The following is a 17576-nucleotide window of genomic DNA, read 5'->3' on the forward strand; positions in this document are numbered from 1 at the left end:
CGGAACAGACCTTTGCGTGTTCATTAAGGATTCCAGAAGATAATTGGCTTTGGAGATGAGCTGTATAGAGGGAGAGAGAGGCAAGAAAAGTGCACAGCATGATCACACAAAACACTGTATGTGTGTGTAAATGCGTGTTATCGCTCTTCTTTGAATAAACGTAACAGTAATTGTCATATATATTAAATATATAGCAACATAAACATTAGGTATCTGACAAAATCTGCAGGCTGAATGTTTATTCAGAAACAAGATAGAGAGTCACTAAAATAGCAGGACAGAGGCTGAACGCTCACACTGGAGTGATTGGTGGGGCAGATGTTTTATTGTGTGAGATATGCCACTGTCAAGACAACTATATCAAATATAGCAAAATCAAAATCTCTGCAAACACGTGTACACACACACACACGTTCCACAACGAGAGAGGGAATTCTGTCACACGCGCACACATTTCTTTTAACATATATTGATATACAAAGGAATTGTTTGAAGGAATGCACACTCTTACTCTCATACGTGCACGTTAAAAACTATACTGTTGGATTCGAGTGGCGAGTTATGCAAGTTATCCTTTTTTTTTTTTCCCGCTCTCCTCTTCTTCCTCTTCCACTTCCTCTTCCTCATGCACGCCGTCTTCATAGCGTTCCTCTTCACGATCCGTGGTTGACCATTATGTTCTGTATGGGGAAGAGAGACAGAAAGTGTGAGAAAGAGAGTTCGAGAATAAGAGAAAAAGAAGCCAGCTGTTTACATGCATCACTCGCTCTCGATGCATTCTTTTCTATAGCCTTTCGCTCCGAGACCTCGTCTCTTTAAATAGCTATTGGATTCTACGCGAGGGGATTCACACCCACGCACGCAATTTCTACGCTTGTAAACGTATTAAACTGCGCCGGTCTTAAATTCTTGATTCTGACTGGTCAGAAGGTGCTCATTTTCTATAATAGCACGGCTCCGTTGCGACGGCCGCAGGGCAAATCACAGGTTTGTAAGAATGTGCTCGCTATCGTTTCTATAGTAACAGCTAGTTCAGAGGGACTTGTATGGTGGACACTCCGCATGGAGCCTAATAATAAGTGGCTCTGAAAATGTGTTGTTTTTTTAACAACAACAAAAAAAAACAACAACATATAATTGTTTATATAGTGCTGTATTTTATTTCTTTTTTTTTTACAAGGAGACATTTATTTAACATTTTGGAAAAGACTTTCTAGTGGCAGAACGTTGTACGGCTGTTTGTTTTTTGTTTGAAATTTTTCAATATGTAAACATAATAAATAAAAAAGACTGGTGTAGGCCACGTGCTATTCTTGATAAAATGAAAATTGATCAATAAATGAATTAAATTCCCAATAACCCTTTTGCACATTGTTCATTAATTTCTGATAACCGAATGCCTCTATCTTTTATTACTTATTAAAGAAACACTGTCCTTGTATAATATAGTATGCGTGATGTATGAACTAGAATGGTGAAGTATGTTTTCCTATGAGAAGAATGTATCCAGCACTATAGGACATGGAGAGACAACATGATGCCGCAGTGAGCTGAGAGTTGCAGTTAAAGCCCTGGGGTAGCCAGTTTGATCTCGACTTCGTGTTACAGTCTGTGCTAAGTTTGGCAAGTTCTCCCCGTTTACTATCCTCCGGGTTCTCCAGTTTGCAAAGATGCCAGTAGGTGATCTGGCTACACTACTGAGTGTGTGAGTGTGTGGCCAAAACTATTTAAACACCTGACCATCCGATCACATCCCTATCCCATTTCAACAAGACTGGCTATAAGCGTATAGAAAGCTATACCTATTCAACTCCAGGAGCAGTCATGAGGTCAGGACATTCCAGTGGTGTTTAGTGAGGTGATGGTGTGGTGTCCAAATATTTCTGGACGCAATGTAAGAGCAGTGAGTTTAAAAGAAAAAAAAGGTGAATAGGTTGCTTTATTGTTGTCAATAATAACTACAGGGTGAAAACCTGAAGCTGCATCCAGAACGAATGTCACCAAATAACAGAAGCCACAAGGTAATTTGTTTCAGAATCAAATTTGTTCCCAACTAAATGCTACATAATTGATTGATTAAATATACATTTTTGTTCCTTTTTATATAAAAAAAAAAGGTCCCTGTTTTCCCTCCAATTTGGTCACCTGCCAGCTCTCCATTATAAAATGACAGCTACCAACTGAGGAGGGTGAAGGCTGACACGTGCTTCCTCTGAGACGCGTCAAATCAGCCAACCGCATCTTTTTGAAGTGCTCTTCATGTTGCGTCACAGGGTAGCGTAATAGACTCGGATGAAAGCGCTATCCAGCCTCTTCGGCATATGTGATTGGCCAGTGTCACTTTGAATGGCAGGGAAAAGAGAGAGAATGGTATATCTCTCCTACCCAGAGAGCACAAACAATGTCTTGGCTGCTGGCTTTAAATAGCTGATTTACACCCAGTATAGTCCCATCCATATAGTCCACTTACATGCATGTTTTATGGAGATGAAAGGAAATTGTAAAATCTGTGGGAAAAAAAAACAACAGAAATCTCCACATGGAGAGAATTTTACATTTTCCCTTCACTTGAACTAGGAGACCCAAACCTGTACCAGCATGACAATGCCCCTTGTGCAGAAATCCAACTACATGAAGAAATGCTTTAAATGGGTTGGACTGAAAGATCTCGAGTGACCTGAGATTAAGCTCTGACCTCAACCCTACTGAACACCTTTGTGATGAACCCCAAGATTTTTTGAATCTCCACAAGCGCACACTAAAATCTAGTGGAACATCTTCCCAGAAGGGTGGAGGTTATCCTAACTGCAAACTGGGACAAAACGGGAATTGGGTTTTCAGAAAGCAGATACGAATCTTAAGGACAGGCGTCCACAAACCTGCATGAAGTGGCGATGCTACGGTGATTCTAAGCAGCAGGTTTGTTCCATATAAACTTTATTGATTACATTCTTTACGCACACTAATCCTGCAGGAATCGCGTGCCATCTTTTCTCAGCGTCATCTATTTTCATGACAACTACTCTTTTGTTATGGAGCACTGTGAAATGGTTCCAGACTAAGGTACCTTGTCAGAGAAAATGGCTAGAAGTGAAAGGGAAGGGAAGATAAACTCTTGATTAAAGGTATACTAATGGGAATTGGTGCTTTATCACATTTAGTGTGATAACCAAAATGTGATTTCTTTGAAGGGAAAAAAAAAACCCAAAAAAAACAGTAATACATCTAATCCTGCTGCCTGAGAGCAGTGTGTATGTGTGTGTGTGTGTGTGTGTGTGTGTGTGTGTGTGTTACTTATTGCCTGTCTAGAGGCTCTCTGCAGTAGCTACGGAGATGTCGAAGGCACGTTATCAGTAAGCAGCGCTGTGCTCGCATGTCATCCGTTCAGTGGGAGGGGTAATAATGCTGTGTTATAACGACACTGATCAAGCACTCCAATGGAGCGAGTGTGTGAGTGTGTGTGTGTGTGTGAGAGTGTGTGTGTTTGTCAGGAGGAGACAAAAAGTGAAAGACTGCAGGCACACTGTGAAAACGACAGAAAATGCAAGCAGGTGTGTGTATTTTATTGTCTTCCTCATATCAGTGCCACTTTACCAGCCACCACCTCATCAGATTATTCTAAAAAATATATATTTTTCCCACCTTTCTCCTGCTGCCTGAAGCCTTTACCTCCTTCTGCATTGCTCAGTGGTGTGGTCCAGGTATTGGGATATTAAGGGCCAAAACCACATAAGTGTCTATAGGACAAATCTGCATTTGCAGAACATCCGATACGTTCCTTAATGCAAATTTAATGACCACGTAATGACTATGCATCAGCTTCATAGTTGCCCTTTAGTTCCTAACACTTCAGAGATTTATTTAAAACACCTACAGCGCTAAAACGATCATTTCAGTCAAAATGAGTTCCGTGTAATTCATTATATCTGCAGGAATTGAAGGGAATACAAGACCTCTGTGAATAACCACATGACAGATTGGCTTCACAGTAGAACCCAGAAACGGTCATACCGAGGAAATTATCATATATTGTGCCTTAACAGGGTTTAAATTGCATCTAAACCTTTTTTGAATATAGCCGGACCATTCGCAAGGAAAGGTGCATCAACGTAATGCTTTTAAAGCTGCAATAATCATGTGGCTGAAAAGCTATAATCCTGCAATCAAACAGCCATTAAAAACGAGTTTTATGATTAAAGCGTCATCTACGGAAATAAAACAATTAACACGAGAGGACAAATGAAACATTTAGGACAGAAAAATGCTATAATATACAAAACAGACCCCCCCCAAAAAATTCCCATTACATTTACAATGGTTCAGTAATGTAGATTTTCTTTGCGTACGCCCACAGACGCCAATGTCACGTAAACGTCCAAGCGCTGCTGGTTTACATTTACGGAAAACCGATGACAAAAACAACTACATGGTGAAAGAGAAGCTGCTAAGCATAAAAAGAGATACATTTACCAGCAATGCAGCTAAACATTGCAGAGCATCAAATAGCACAAACACATACTAACTCCAACTCCTCGTCCTGTTAGATGGAATTTTTTTGTCCTAACAAGCAAACAGAATTACGATTTCAGACAGAAAAACAGCTTCTTTTGAATTACTTTCTTCCGAAACATTGATAAATAACCGGGTTGATATAATAAGATATAATGATATAATACAAAGCCGAACAATGGAGGTAGTGATACCTTTCTTTGTACGTACATTTACACAAGGTCAGGAGAAGCTTGTTGAATACGAGCATTTCAAATCTTTTCTGAAAGGTTACGTATCAGTAGTTAAGCATCAATATTGCATATCATATCCCCTGGCCCTAGACTCAACCATAGAGTCACACCTGATCATTCTGCTGCTTTTTTTCCCCCTTGAAATATGTCCAAGTTCCTCTCTCTCTTGCTCCTTTTCCCCTCTCTAAAGTTCAGGCTCCTGTCTTTCGGATTCATGTGCGGTCTTTAACTGGTGTCATTGCGGTATAATGTCACTGGAACCGAATGAAGACGTCTACCTGACAGACAACTAGTCAACCAATTTGCTCCACATGTGCCCATGTGTCCCAACAAGCCTGCTCATTTTTATAAAGGCCATTCCCACAATGCAAAGCAAACAGAGAATGCAAAAAAAAAAAAAAAGAACCCTGCAGTCAGAGAAGCAGAGAGGGCAAGAGTGAATGAGAGGGAGATCAAAAGACAGACAGCGGCAGACTGATAAAAGAAAGATGAACAAGTGAACAAAAATAAGGGACACTTCATTCGATTGACATTTCTCTTTGGTCCCGGGTTTTAAATTAAAACCGAGCACAACGACAGCATCCTGGTATAAAACTGCACTATAGCAGCTCAGAGTGGAAAAGGCACAATGAAATACCCTTAAGACAAGGCAGGCACGGGGACGGGTGGCAGCCCAGAAGAGATAATACAGTAAGATAATGTCACAGACTGTGTGCCTCATATGGACAGACTTAACATTTCCACAGCTTATAAAGAGGATGGCTTAAACAATGCCTGTCAGCCTCGCTAAATATATGAGTTAAATCACTAGGCAGGCACCCACACATATGCATGAAATATATGCCCAATATGCCAAGGGAAATGTCACGCACACATTACATTTCAATGTTTATGCTTCTGCTTGTCTTTTTTAGCACTGCTTCTCTTTTTATTGTGCTCACTCACTTAATGACACCTCTTCCTCTGTTTCCAAAAGGGGGGCTGGGGGGGTATCTCAATAACAATAATGCCTGTGTGTCCGTAACTAGTCTCTTTTTGGCACCATTATTAGACCAGACTGAGTTGCAGAAGGGCAGCCAGTCTCTCTTTACTAATATCCAATGCTTCTTTAGTTGTTTAAGGGCTACTACTTTGGATGAAACTGATAATGGTCTCTGCCTCAATATAAAGGAGCATAGATTCTGCTTCACAGAGTCAGGATGTACAAAGATACTAAGAGTACAAACATGGTCTTAAATGACAAAATAAGAATAATGTACATATGTTTAAGCCTCTAGAGTACTCCTTAATGAACAAGTAGTTAGGAGTGCTTCAGAGGTGGCTCAGACTATTATTGGTAATAAGAGGACCTTCTGAGCTCGGTACTGGAATTGATTGATAATGTAGAACTTAAAGACTTTCCTGGTTATGACAAATTTCTCATTTTTAATTACAGATTTAATTAGTAATGAAAAATCTCCAGCTATAAAAAAACATTAATACCGGCTGACTGAGACAGAACTCTATTGGACGCTACATGTGGTCATCTAGCTATTCTGTTCATTTTCTCTAATGAACAAGAAGAGCAAAAGATCACCCCAAAATGGGTTTCCTGCTAACACTCAGAAGTCACTTTAATAGCAACACGCGTGCTCCTGTTCAACAACGCAATTTTCCCAATGGCCAATCAGGTGGCAGAAGGGTATTTGAATTAAATCATGCAAGAGGTGGTATCAAAAATTCGAAACAAGTTTTGTAACACGCCAACAGATAGCAGCACACGGCTGCAAACACAGTCACAAGGAGCACCGAAGTCAGTGTGCCAAAAGTCCTGTGTACATCGGGAGCTGTGCAGCTGGTGTTATTCTGATCACGTGCATTACCGCGTCTGCGAATTCATCATGGACAGCAAGTTAGAACAAAGCAAATGTGAAATTTTGCATGGATATGGGCAAATCTTCCACAGAGACGTTTGGCATGTTTTGGAAAGTTTACAGCGATGCTGCAATGAGGTGTTTTGAATGGCACTCGCGCTTCAAGTGGGGAAGGACCTCACTGGAAGTCAACGAGAGATCAGGAAGACCTTTAACGAGCTCAACCCCCATATAGATAGATACAGGTCAAGAGCTTCAAATCTAACAACAGAATAGGGGGAAATGTGACCCCAGTGACTGACCTCACTAGCACTGTTTGTGCCAAATGAGATGTTTAGATTTTTTGTTCCCTAAAGCTTATACAGGCTGGTGTGAAAAAAATACATTTAGGATATGCCTTGCTAATGAGGGCGGTTAGTGCAGAATGGACAGAATGGTTCGACCTGACAGGAAGTTTACACCAATTTAAATCAAACTACTTTTTGCAAGTGTGCTAAGCAGAAAAGCATCCCAGGATTTGAAGTTCTATTTCTTCCAGCCAAAAACATGTCTCCGAGACTACAATGTGCACAGAATCAGTGAAACGTTCCCACTGCTCAGGTGTGAAGCAGAGAAACAAAAGGGTCATGGTTGTGCTGTAGCATTTCACTTTTTTGGCCAATGTTGCAAGAATAGACTTTTAGATTTTATACCACAATTTTCTTTTCATTTCTTTCAGCATAGGTTTGCATCCCCAACAGGGTTACATTCCATTAAATAAAAAATTAGGTGTCCTGCATCTGCGTGCTAATCTGCAAGCAAATGTCTTAGGATGCCTGGATTACTTAAAAATCATGTCCGTTACTGGAGTTTCAGCGTTCTTCTGGGATTTGATGGGGTTTCGACTGGTGTATGCAACTTGGCAGGAACTGACTTCAGTAATCGATTCCTTCCAAGGATGTATTTAATGCTGTATATAACAGAAATGGAGTGAGGTACATCAATTTGCAGCAATACAAGTGCCATATTTCATGTTTAACATTTGCTAGCGGTTGACAGGGCTGCTCTGAGAACATTTACGCATATTTTTTTAGGTACGTTTCCTTATGCAAATTCTTCTCTACCACTAAACTCAGGTGTTCTGAAGCAGGATGTCAACATTCCTAATCGGTCATTTAAGAGTTTTTCAACATGACCCCTGGTTGCTCCTCAGAATTACAATAATGTTTGAAGTGTTCTAATCTGTAGTACTACAGTGAACAATGATGTTTTGCCTGTAAATCCTTTGATATTTTAGTCTTTCTTTTGCACTACAATCATGTGTACTGGTCTCTAGCCCTATACCTTGGTGTTCTGGTCTCCCTTTAGTATTACATTCTGCTGTTTTATTCTCGTTTTAGCACTACACTCCAGTGTTGTGGCCTTTTCTTTTGACTACAAATCTAGTTTCCAGTCTCTCAGCGCTACACACAAGGGTATTGATCTCTCTATTATACAACATTTTGAATTTTTTGGTAACTCTTTAGTATTACACTCTGGCATTTTTGTCCATCTTTAGCACTGTAATCTGGAAATTTGGTCTCTCTTCAGCATTACATTCTTATATTCTGGTTCTTCTTCTACGGTTTAATTTGTCTTCTGCATTACATTCCGATTTTCTGGACCATTGTTAGCGCTATGCTACTTTTGGTCTTTCTGTACCACTCAATGATGGTTTTCTTTTTTCCTAGATTCAATACTACACTAATGTTCTTGTCACTCTTTAACAGAATTTGTGGCACATTCCTTATTTTAACACTACATTCTGATGTTCTAGTCTGTCTTCAGCCCTGTACTCTAGTGTCTATTGAGATTATCAATGGTGTTGGTTTCTCTTTAACCTCACAGTATGATATTCCAGTTTCTTTTTTAGAACTGAGCTCATTTGCAGTTTGGGAGCTGCTAAGTCTCTAAAGAGCAGGCTCTGGTAATTTGGGCCTTTATGTAAGATGGTCTGAGGACTTTATACAGCAGTGACTGTTTTCACGTCTGTTGAACGCTGGGACTGGACTGGACTGTGGTGATGTCTAGCTGACAGATGAGTGGTCAACTGATTTGTTCCAGATTAGCTGATGTTGTAGTTTCTGTCTAGGACTAGGATTTGATGTTCTGGTTTCTTTATATCATTGGGCTTTTTATTGCAGTATGGGAGGCTGCTGGCAGCCTACGCTGTCTAGTTGGCATCATGCCACACCACACGCCAGCATTAGAGCTCAAGGGCTCGACCGCTCACCCGCACACTCTTTGAGATGTGTGTAATAAGCGCGCAGACACGCACGCACACAGACACACATACATGCGTGCACACAGACGCACACACACACTCTGCCTTTAATGAAAGCTGTTGTTCCCTTTCGTTCTGCAAAATGCATGAGTGAGTCTGTATTAAAAGAAGCTTTGTGTTGTACACACAGATAAAAGGCTTTATGCATTGAACACACAGACACACGATAATACAAGCCACTGCATTTTAATATCCTGAGTGAAAATTAGCAAAACATGTTTCATGATGCTCAAATATCCTCTCACACCAAAATGATTTTTGCTTTAGCAGGATCACGCCACAGAGATAGAGCCACATTTCTTTCCTTTTAGAAAGAAACCAGTACAAACGTGTATTGGAATATTCCTCCTAACACGCATACACGTTCTGATTACTGCACCTACCTTCTTAACTGCAGAAACCAAACAAGAAATTTAGGGCTGTAATTTAATTATTTATTTTAATAAAAGCTTTTTTTTTTATGTGTATAAATGAATAAATAAACAAACAAATAAATAAAACCTCCTAATAGGTTAGCTTTATAAAGTCCCCACAATAGAACTGTCAGATACAACTAAACTTTAGGGGACAATTGTAAAACAAAACACACTCTCTCACACACACACACACTCACACACACTCACACACACTCACACACACACACACACACACACACACACACACACACACACACACACACACACACACACACACACTCACCTTCTTGGCAGAGTTAATGCAGTTCATATATTCCTTTGCCAGGCTGGAGCAGTGCAGTGTCTGATGTCTGTTCTCCTTAAAGCAGTTCAGCACCTGAGATTGCATCTCTGAACAAATGGGAATTGTATTCTTCGGTCTGAGAGAAAAAGCAAAAAAAAAAAAAAAAAAAAAAACAAATCAGGAAAATCTGCATATGTTTTAGACTATGCCTACAAAGATAAATAACATTCCGTTCGACCCACCCAACAGAGAGTAGCCCCCAACATGGGCATAAACATAGTCATAGACTTAAGGCTTGTATCTATACTTGGACATGCTCATCTATGATTCAAATCTTGACTTGATTCAGACTTTATTTCTTTTACAAAAACTTCAAACTATAGCCTGTTGCAACTCTCTAGCGCAGCCATAGTTGCTCTGCCTGTGTGGAAGGCTGGGGTTCTGAAAAACCCAGAAACACATTAAGCATGCCCATATTAAATTCCTTCATTATAAATGGCGTTTATAATTTGATTCCAGAGCCAGCTTGTGGCTTGACAATGTACTTTTGTTTAAAGTTAGCAGTTTTGTGCCACTTTGACGCCCGTAGGGACATTCAGACACAATGGCTTTTAATAAGAGAAGAGCTTTCGACAATCTCAGAAATAAGTGATGATAATCCATTTTTGTTTTTCGATTCCAGTTTTTTGCTTCCCGCACTTGAAAACAATAGAGACCGAGCGTATAGTAGAGATACAAGCTGGACTGCTTGTTCCAGAACACAGTGCAGTTCTTCTATGTTCAACTGCATCCAAAACAGTTGCTTGATTGAAATGGATGTCACTGTGACGCACCTGAACCCATCTCTTGACTGGACTTATTTAAACGGTTTAACTAAAATACTACCAGGTTTAGTGCGTCTATTCATCCTGCATATCAAAACTAAATGCATCCCAATACATCAAGAATTCTGAACACTGCTGCATTACTAAGTGAATGAACATTAAATATGCACAGTCTTCCTCCTAGTGCCGACCCAAACACGCAGCATACACTGCCTTTAAGGCAGCACATGTGTGCCTTTCCAGCATTTCCTGTGTCATACACAGCTTTTAGAATATCTCACAGAAACTGCATCCAGGTTTTAGAGCAGCTCAAAAGTCATATCACATCCAGTTCTTATAGCAGCTCAGGTGCATCATGTAGAGCAGAATGGCTCAGGCTTTAGACCAACTAATGCACATCATACAAAATCTAGCAGATGTGTTGGACTGAGCCTTCAGGGTCTCATAGGCCAGTTAATGTGCTGAACATGCTGTCTTTAGTGTATATTAAGTGCATCGTAGGTAATGACGCACTGATTTGTGCACCATAACTCATTGCTGTTTCAAAGCAGCTGTTTCAAAAAAAAAAAAATTATTATAATTATATATATATATATATATATATATATATATATATATATATATATATATATATATATCTCTCTATCATACTCTGCTATACCACTACACATTTTTTCGATATTTTCGCTGTCCAAGTGCTGAAAGTGAGACAGCAGATGCCTGCTCGATTTGATAAATACGCCACTCATTCGCTACTGGCATCGAGCGACTTGATTAGAGTCTGAGCCGATACTACAGTCTTCCCGTGACCAGCTGCGCCTTGACACAAGACAAGCAATGCCACACCCTGATGACGGGTGTCCTTCGTTATTCTTTCCCTCGATCCGGGTGGCTGGACGGTGGATGGAGAGATCAGCGTTGAAAGGGACAGAGTCTCACAAAAAAAACTGCAAATAAAGAGAAAAGCAGGAAAGACAAAAGCTTGGACAAAGATGGAGAGACAGAGAGTAAAAATGATAACCAGTGTGGAGGCTGAGAGGGAAAAAAAAAAGAAAAGGGCGAAAAGCACTTTCATATTTGTGTGTGCATGTGCGAAATGGACAGCCCTGTCTGCTGTAATGAAGGTGCTGGTGCAAAGAGGGAGCAGAGTATGTGCAGCCTAATTGGCTTCAGTTATCCATCTCACTACTGACCAGGAAACTATTGTGCTACACACACAAACACACACACAGTTACAAATTTTCAAGGAATGTCATAGCAACCATCACATTTAGAAAGTGTTCACTAGTTCTCAGTTTATCATCTTAGCTCATTCTCAGTTTGACTGATTGCTACTTCAAATGCCATTTCAATCAAATGCCCTTTAATGTCGAGTGTGTGTGTGTGTGTGTGTGTGTGTGTATGTGTGTGTATGTGTGTGTGTGTGTGTCTGTGTGTGTGTGTGAGAGAGAGAGAAGAAGAAAGCAACACGATGGGGAAGGAGAGGAGAAAGATCCTCAGAGGAAATGCACTCAGAACTTCACTGAACATCTGGCTACACCAGACATTTATGTCAGTGTTAATTAAAATTCTCATCAAAGGGCATCGTCTTCATTTCTCGGCTCAGATGTGCCTCGTGAATCATGAGTGTACGGCTTCCTAGTGCACTTATTATAGATTATAAGCGTAAGGGTTCTTTACTGGACTTGTTATAGATTACACTTGTAAAGGTTCTTACCAGGGTCGTAATGACACAGCATACCATAAAGTTTTGTTCATTCGTTTTGACACAACAATAGAACAATAGTATCGATCCGTACTTCCAATAGACGGCATAACAAAGACGGCTATTCATCATAAAATAAAGCTTCCACCATATGAGGTGTTATAAAGGTTTTAAACTTACTCAAACCCACACTCACACCTGTGAAAAAGATATAGGGGCTTTAAAAAACACATACACTTGCATTGCATGAATTTTAGCTCTAAACAGAAAAAAAGCGCCCCATGCTTCAGACGATACCCCCCTCCCCATGAGATTTACACCAACACGGCTGCCAGGGATGCATTTTTTCCCCAATCGGCAAACTGGTCTAGTTCTTAAACAACAAATCAGTAATGCATGCTTGAACAGAGCATAGAAAAACCAAGGTATATCATTAGCCAATAGTCTATTCAAAATATACAGTGTGCGGTAATTAACACGCCTAGCTACTAAACGGCATTTTCTCAATCAGCTGTAAAAGATGTTGCTTCATTTAGTAAAGTTTGTTGACACACTTATTATAAGCATCAAGATTCTTATTTATTCCATTTTAGATTATAAGTGTAAAATCTTTTACTTAATATAGTCAGGATTTTAAGTATAAAAAATGATAAATTATGGTAATTATGGATTATTAATTTAAATGAAATAAATGCTGGTATTTATGGATTATAAATATAAAGATAAAAAATTATGGTAATTCTGGATTATAAATATATAGATCATTAATTCTGGTAATTCAGGATTATTAATATTAAGATTATAAATGCTGGTTAATTCTGGATTATAAATATATAGATCATAAATGCTGGCAATTCTGGAATATATACTTATTAAGTATAAAAACTGTTATTTATAGTATAACGTTTTTAAAGTATTTACAGTATAACGTTTGTGAGACCCATTATTCTATGTCAGTGTAATGTTTGTTTATTCTACACTAGGAGTATAAATATTGTGAATGCAGCTGAATGTTAAATTACAATTCAAATGAAATTTAATGAACACACTTAAAAAAAATGTTTGACTTTAGATTAGTGGTTCCTATGCATATGTTTGGAATATTTTGGCAGCTACAACTGCTCTCTGCAAACTTGTTTGGTCTAATCAGATATTTAACAAGGCATGTCCAAGTAAACGTGTGTGAATAAGAGCAGGAACGAGGCTACGCCTGGAGCAGGTTCGGAAATAAGTGTAAAAGTTGTTGTTCCATTTACTCTTGGGAGCTTATAAGTGTAAGGGGTGTTAGCGCACTTACTTGATGTTGCTGCTAGCTTTAGCAGCTGCCTCGTTGTACATCTGGGCTGACTGCTGGTAGTAGTCTTTATTCTATCAGAGAGGAAAAGAAAACAATTGTACTTGTTTTTATTTGCTGATCATACCTAGATGCTAGATCATCCATCTCCAATGCATAAAAGTTATGGTTGTTAATGTAACTTTTTGAAATGAGTTTAGGCACCAGTGCCTCTCTGGTCTTGATAGCAGAGGAGGCCACGGTTAAATAAAGCCATTAAAGTGCATTTACACCTCCATCAGCTCATCAGTTTGGTGGAACAGACTTTGTGAGACGCAGTTAAATTTTATTCAGTGAGACAAGCAGTGGCATTCAAACTGCAATTATTGAGAGAAAGGGTGAGACAAAGAGCGAGAGAGAACGAGACTGTGAGACAGTGTGAGAGTGTGTGTGTGTGTGTGTGAGAGAGAGAGAGGGGGATGAAGTGAGAGTGATGCAAAAAGAGAGAGAACAGGATTAACAGAGCAAGGTGGAGATGTGGAGAGCATGATTACAGCATCCCACCGGTTATTCAGAATCAATAGATTTACTGACTCCAAATGATCGTTATGTATATGAATATATTAAGATGAGCGAGAACAAAAAATCTAAATGTATCACAGTTAATGGCACCCTTGCACTACATGAAAACTCCTTCCGTCAACATAACAGCACTGAGTCTTCTCTTATAGTGTTTGCAGATGGGAGAAAACACAACAAGGAATCAGTGACTTGAATTCGGGATCTTGCTAAATCCCCCGGAACTCCAAGTGTACTCTCGCCCCACATTTTTACAATGAGGTTCAGGCCAGGGAGCTGGAATGTCTTACATAACAGCTTCATTCTGTAGTCACTGAACCATTACTGTGGATTCTGAGGTTTTAGATCACCCTCTTGCCTGAAAAATCTACCCATGACCCAGCTGTAGCTTCTTGGCAGATACAGCTAAAACTTCGTTTTAAAATTCTCAGGTACTTCTATGATTACAGGAATCCTACATCATTACAGATCCTCCACCATACTTAACAATAGGGAGTAGGTTTCCTGTATAACCATTCTCCTTCTTACACCAAACCCACCTTTGGTGTCTGCTTCCCCCCCAAAAAAAAAAAAAAAAAATATATATATAAATAAACCTCTCTGTCTTTGTACCATTTTGCTAAATCCTATCACTTTACTTTTGTGGTTGAATGAAAGAAAAGGCTTTCTTCTGGCATGCCTTCCAAACAGATTGTTGGCATGGAGGTGGCATCTAACTGGAGAATAATTGGAGGCTTGGTGACCCCAAAATGCTACCATCTTCTCTAAACCTCCAACTGTGTTCACTGCTGAAATGTCTGGATAGTGTTTTTTCCTATTTTCGGTGTGAGATTAAGCCAATTAACCACAAAGACATTTTTCATCAGAGATTTTTTTTTCATCCAAGTTTACCAAGAGGGCCAATAATTCTGGAGAAGAATAAAAAAAAATAACACTACTACTACTACTACTAATAATAATAATAATAAAAGACAATGCTATATTATTTATAAAAATCTTTAATTTATACTCTATGCTCATAATCGAGTTTGAAGTATCTCCCAGAAGTGAGTACACCCCTCACATCTCAGCAACCATTGTAGTAGATCTTCTCAAGGGAGTGATAAGAGCTGTATGTGGTGATGTACTCACAAGTAAACAAGTACTCCCTTTTGAGATACTCTAAAAGATATTATAAGCAGACATTTCTACATAAGAAGCTATAGTTATCATCATTTAAAACAGACTTACATTTTTCATTTACAAAAGCTTTGCCATGACTTAGTCCCAAGCGGCATATAAAACAATTAGACTCAGTGTGCCAAAAATCATTTAGCGCAGTGGCATTAAAATCTCAATCTTGTTGGTAATCCCAAACGCGGGTTCAAGCGGCTGGGGCCGTTTCATTTGGCGGGATAATTACAGCCATTATTCCCAGTCGGAATAGGAGAGCGACGGACAGCATGGAATAAATTGCGTGAGAAAAGTGCTAGACTCCGAATCCATCATGCAAAATCTCGCCATTAAATTCCGACCACTCTCAACAGGAGAATGTTCATTTTAACATGTCATACTCACTGAGATCCTGTAATCCTCCACTTTGACCTTTCAGTCTTGCAGAGAGGAAATATTGGGGGGGAATCTGCAGTATCTCTCTCTCTCTTTTTCTCTCTCTCTCTCTCTCTTCCCCATTTCAATCCTTCTTTCTCTTGACCCTGGTTTTCTCTACTGTGGCTTCAGTCTTTGTAATTAAAGTCGAAGCCTGCACCTTTGAAGCTGCTTATGTTTATGTATCCATTTTTCTGCATTCTCGAGACCTATTGTTGCGCACTGCTTGTGCATCTCTTTAATTAAACGTTGCATCGGTGCATATGAAGTGGTTAGGTCGGGTTCGAGGTACCTTCCCCCAAGCCTTCCACAACGTTTGTTTCGGATAAAATAGAATAAAATAATACAAATAAAAAAAACATACAATGCTATTCATAAAAGTGGAATTAGGAATGAGAGCAAAGCGCTATCTTTGCCAGAGGCTTAGGGAATAAATGAATGGGCGATGGAGAGGAGCGCTGCGGATTTGGAGCTTAAGCTGAGGGTACGGATGGAGGTGGAGGGTTAGAGGGGTAGTCCTTCACTTCTCTTGCCCAGGTAAAGTCTCTCTTGCTGGGGTTTGGATATCACTGCAACAGCCTTTCGCCCAAAGCCTCCTTTCTCTTAAGATAAGCCGTTGAGGCTGTTTTGATTACCGCCGCTTACAAACGCACAAGTACTTAAGAGTGCGCTTTCAAAATTGGTGACAAGTACATGAATGCATGGGCACACACACACTTATTTCATGAAACACCGTGATGGCACAGGAAAGACCAGTAAGATTAAGAGTGTATGTATGCATGTATGTAATATATATATATGTATATATATGTGTGTGTGTGTGTGTGTGTGTGTGTGTGTGTGTGTGTGGGTTCTATCCGCAGCTCACTCAGGATTACTCTCTATGGCAGAACTTAACAAAGAGAGTGCCAGATTAGTGTGTGTATGCTGAATCTTAAAAAGCCTGTGTTTGAGCTGTCGATCAAAACACTTTTTGCAAAAGCGCACACATACACAACTGTGCGGCGCACAGAGGAGATTAAAGGGCTCGCCTCAATAGAGCAAGGGATGGAAAGAGAGAGAAAATGAAAGACTTAAAAAAAAAAAAAAGAAAAAAAAAGAAAAAAAAAAGAAAAAGAAAAAAGTGCCTTTTCATATGTTTCTATTTGGTTGTGTAAGCAGGGGAGTGTATCAGAGTTCGCACCTGTATTATGTGTGCGTATGCATGCGTCTTCATGTGTAACTATGACTGAGTGAATGTGCAAATGAGGGTTTGATAGTGGATAACAGAGTGTGTGTGTGTGTGTGTGTGTGTGTGTGTGTGTGTGTGAGAGCATGTGCTGCTACAGAATGCAGAGTGTGCTGAGGTAAATACTGTGTCCAGAGTGTGTCTCTCTGGCTCTAAGTGGACTCAAATTCAGAGAAAAGCTTCTGTCAAAATGTTATGTAGCTTCAAAAAGCAATGAGTTATATGTGTGTATGGGGAAGAGAAGAGATGAAGCTTTCTGTAGTACTGTAGAGAATTGCACAGCAACTGATCACATCAAACTGCGATATAAAAGCACAAGTATCATAAAACCAGTTCAGATTATTAGTCCAGTGTGTACCCTCTCCTGCAGAAAAGTAAGCGATTACACAAAAAAAAAAGAAAGAAAAAAAATTCACACATTTCTCATAACTACTATAATTGGATTTTGCATAGATATAGGATTAATAGCGCATTAGAAAAAAAAAATGGATGAGCGTCTTGAATGGAAACTCCTGTCATTCTTTTACTTATTTAAACTCTCTCTCTCTCTCTCTCTCTCTCTCTCTCTCTCTCTCTCTCTCTCTCTCTCAAAATACTGCTAACTGTAGCGTTTAAAGGGTTTATTCACATGCTACATGCCCAAAATGCTGCAGGTGATAAGGGAACAGTTATGAAGATACAGAGAAATGAAGCAGAGAGAGGGGGGAGGATAAAAAAGAAAGAACGAAAGAAAGAAAAACGAAATAAAGCTGAAACAATTCCGCTACGCAAGTCAAAGCTCATT

The 17576-nt window shown here is 39.5% G+C and overlaps 1 protein-coding gene across 3 annotated transcripts in view; it reads right to left on the reverse strand.

The window, feature by feature from the left end:
- Positions 1 to 303: 303 nt before the first annotated feature.
- Positions 304 to 17576, reverse strand: part of chchd6b (coiled-coil-helix-coiled-coil-helix domain containing 6b) — a 47393-nt gene continuing 30120 nt past the window's right edge. For all 3 annotated transcript variants that reach the window (XM_046847869.1, XM_046847861.1, XM_046847874.1), the window contains 3 exons: positions 13423 to 13493; positions 9597 to 9732; positions 304 to 680 (listed from right to left, as the gene is read on the reverse strand). In XM_046847869.1, the coding sequence (XP_046703825.1) occupies positions 654 to 680; positions 9597 to 9732; positions 13423 to 13493 (234 nt within the window). In that variant the 3' untranslated portion in view covers positions 304 to 653. The remainder of the gene's footprint in view (positions 681 to 9596; positions 9733 to 13422; positions 13494 to 17576) is intronic.

The sequence above is a fragment of the Silurus meridionalis genome, chromosome 1, assembly GCF_014805685.1.
Source record: "Silurus meridionalis isolate SWU-2019-XX chromosome 1, ASM1480568v1, whole genome shotgun sequence".
In the NCBI taxonomy this organism is placed as follows: domain Eukaryota; kingdom Metazoa; phylum Chordata; class Actinopteri; order Siluriformes; family Siluridae; genus Silurus; species Silurus meridionalis.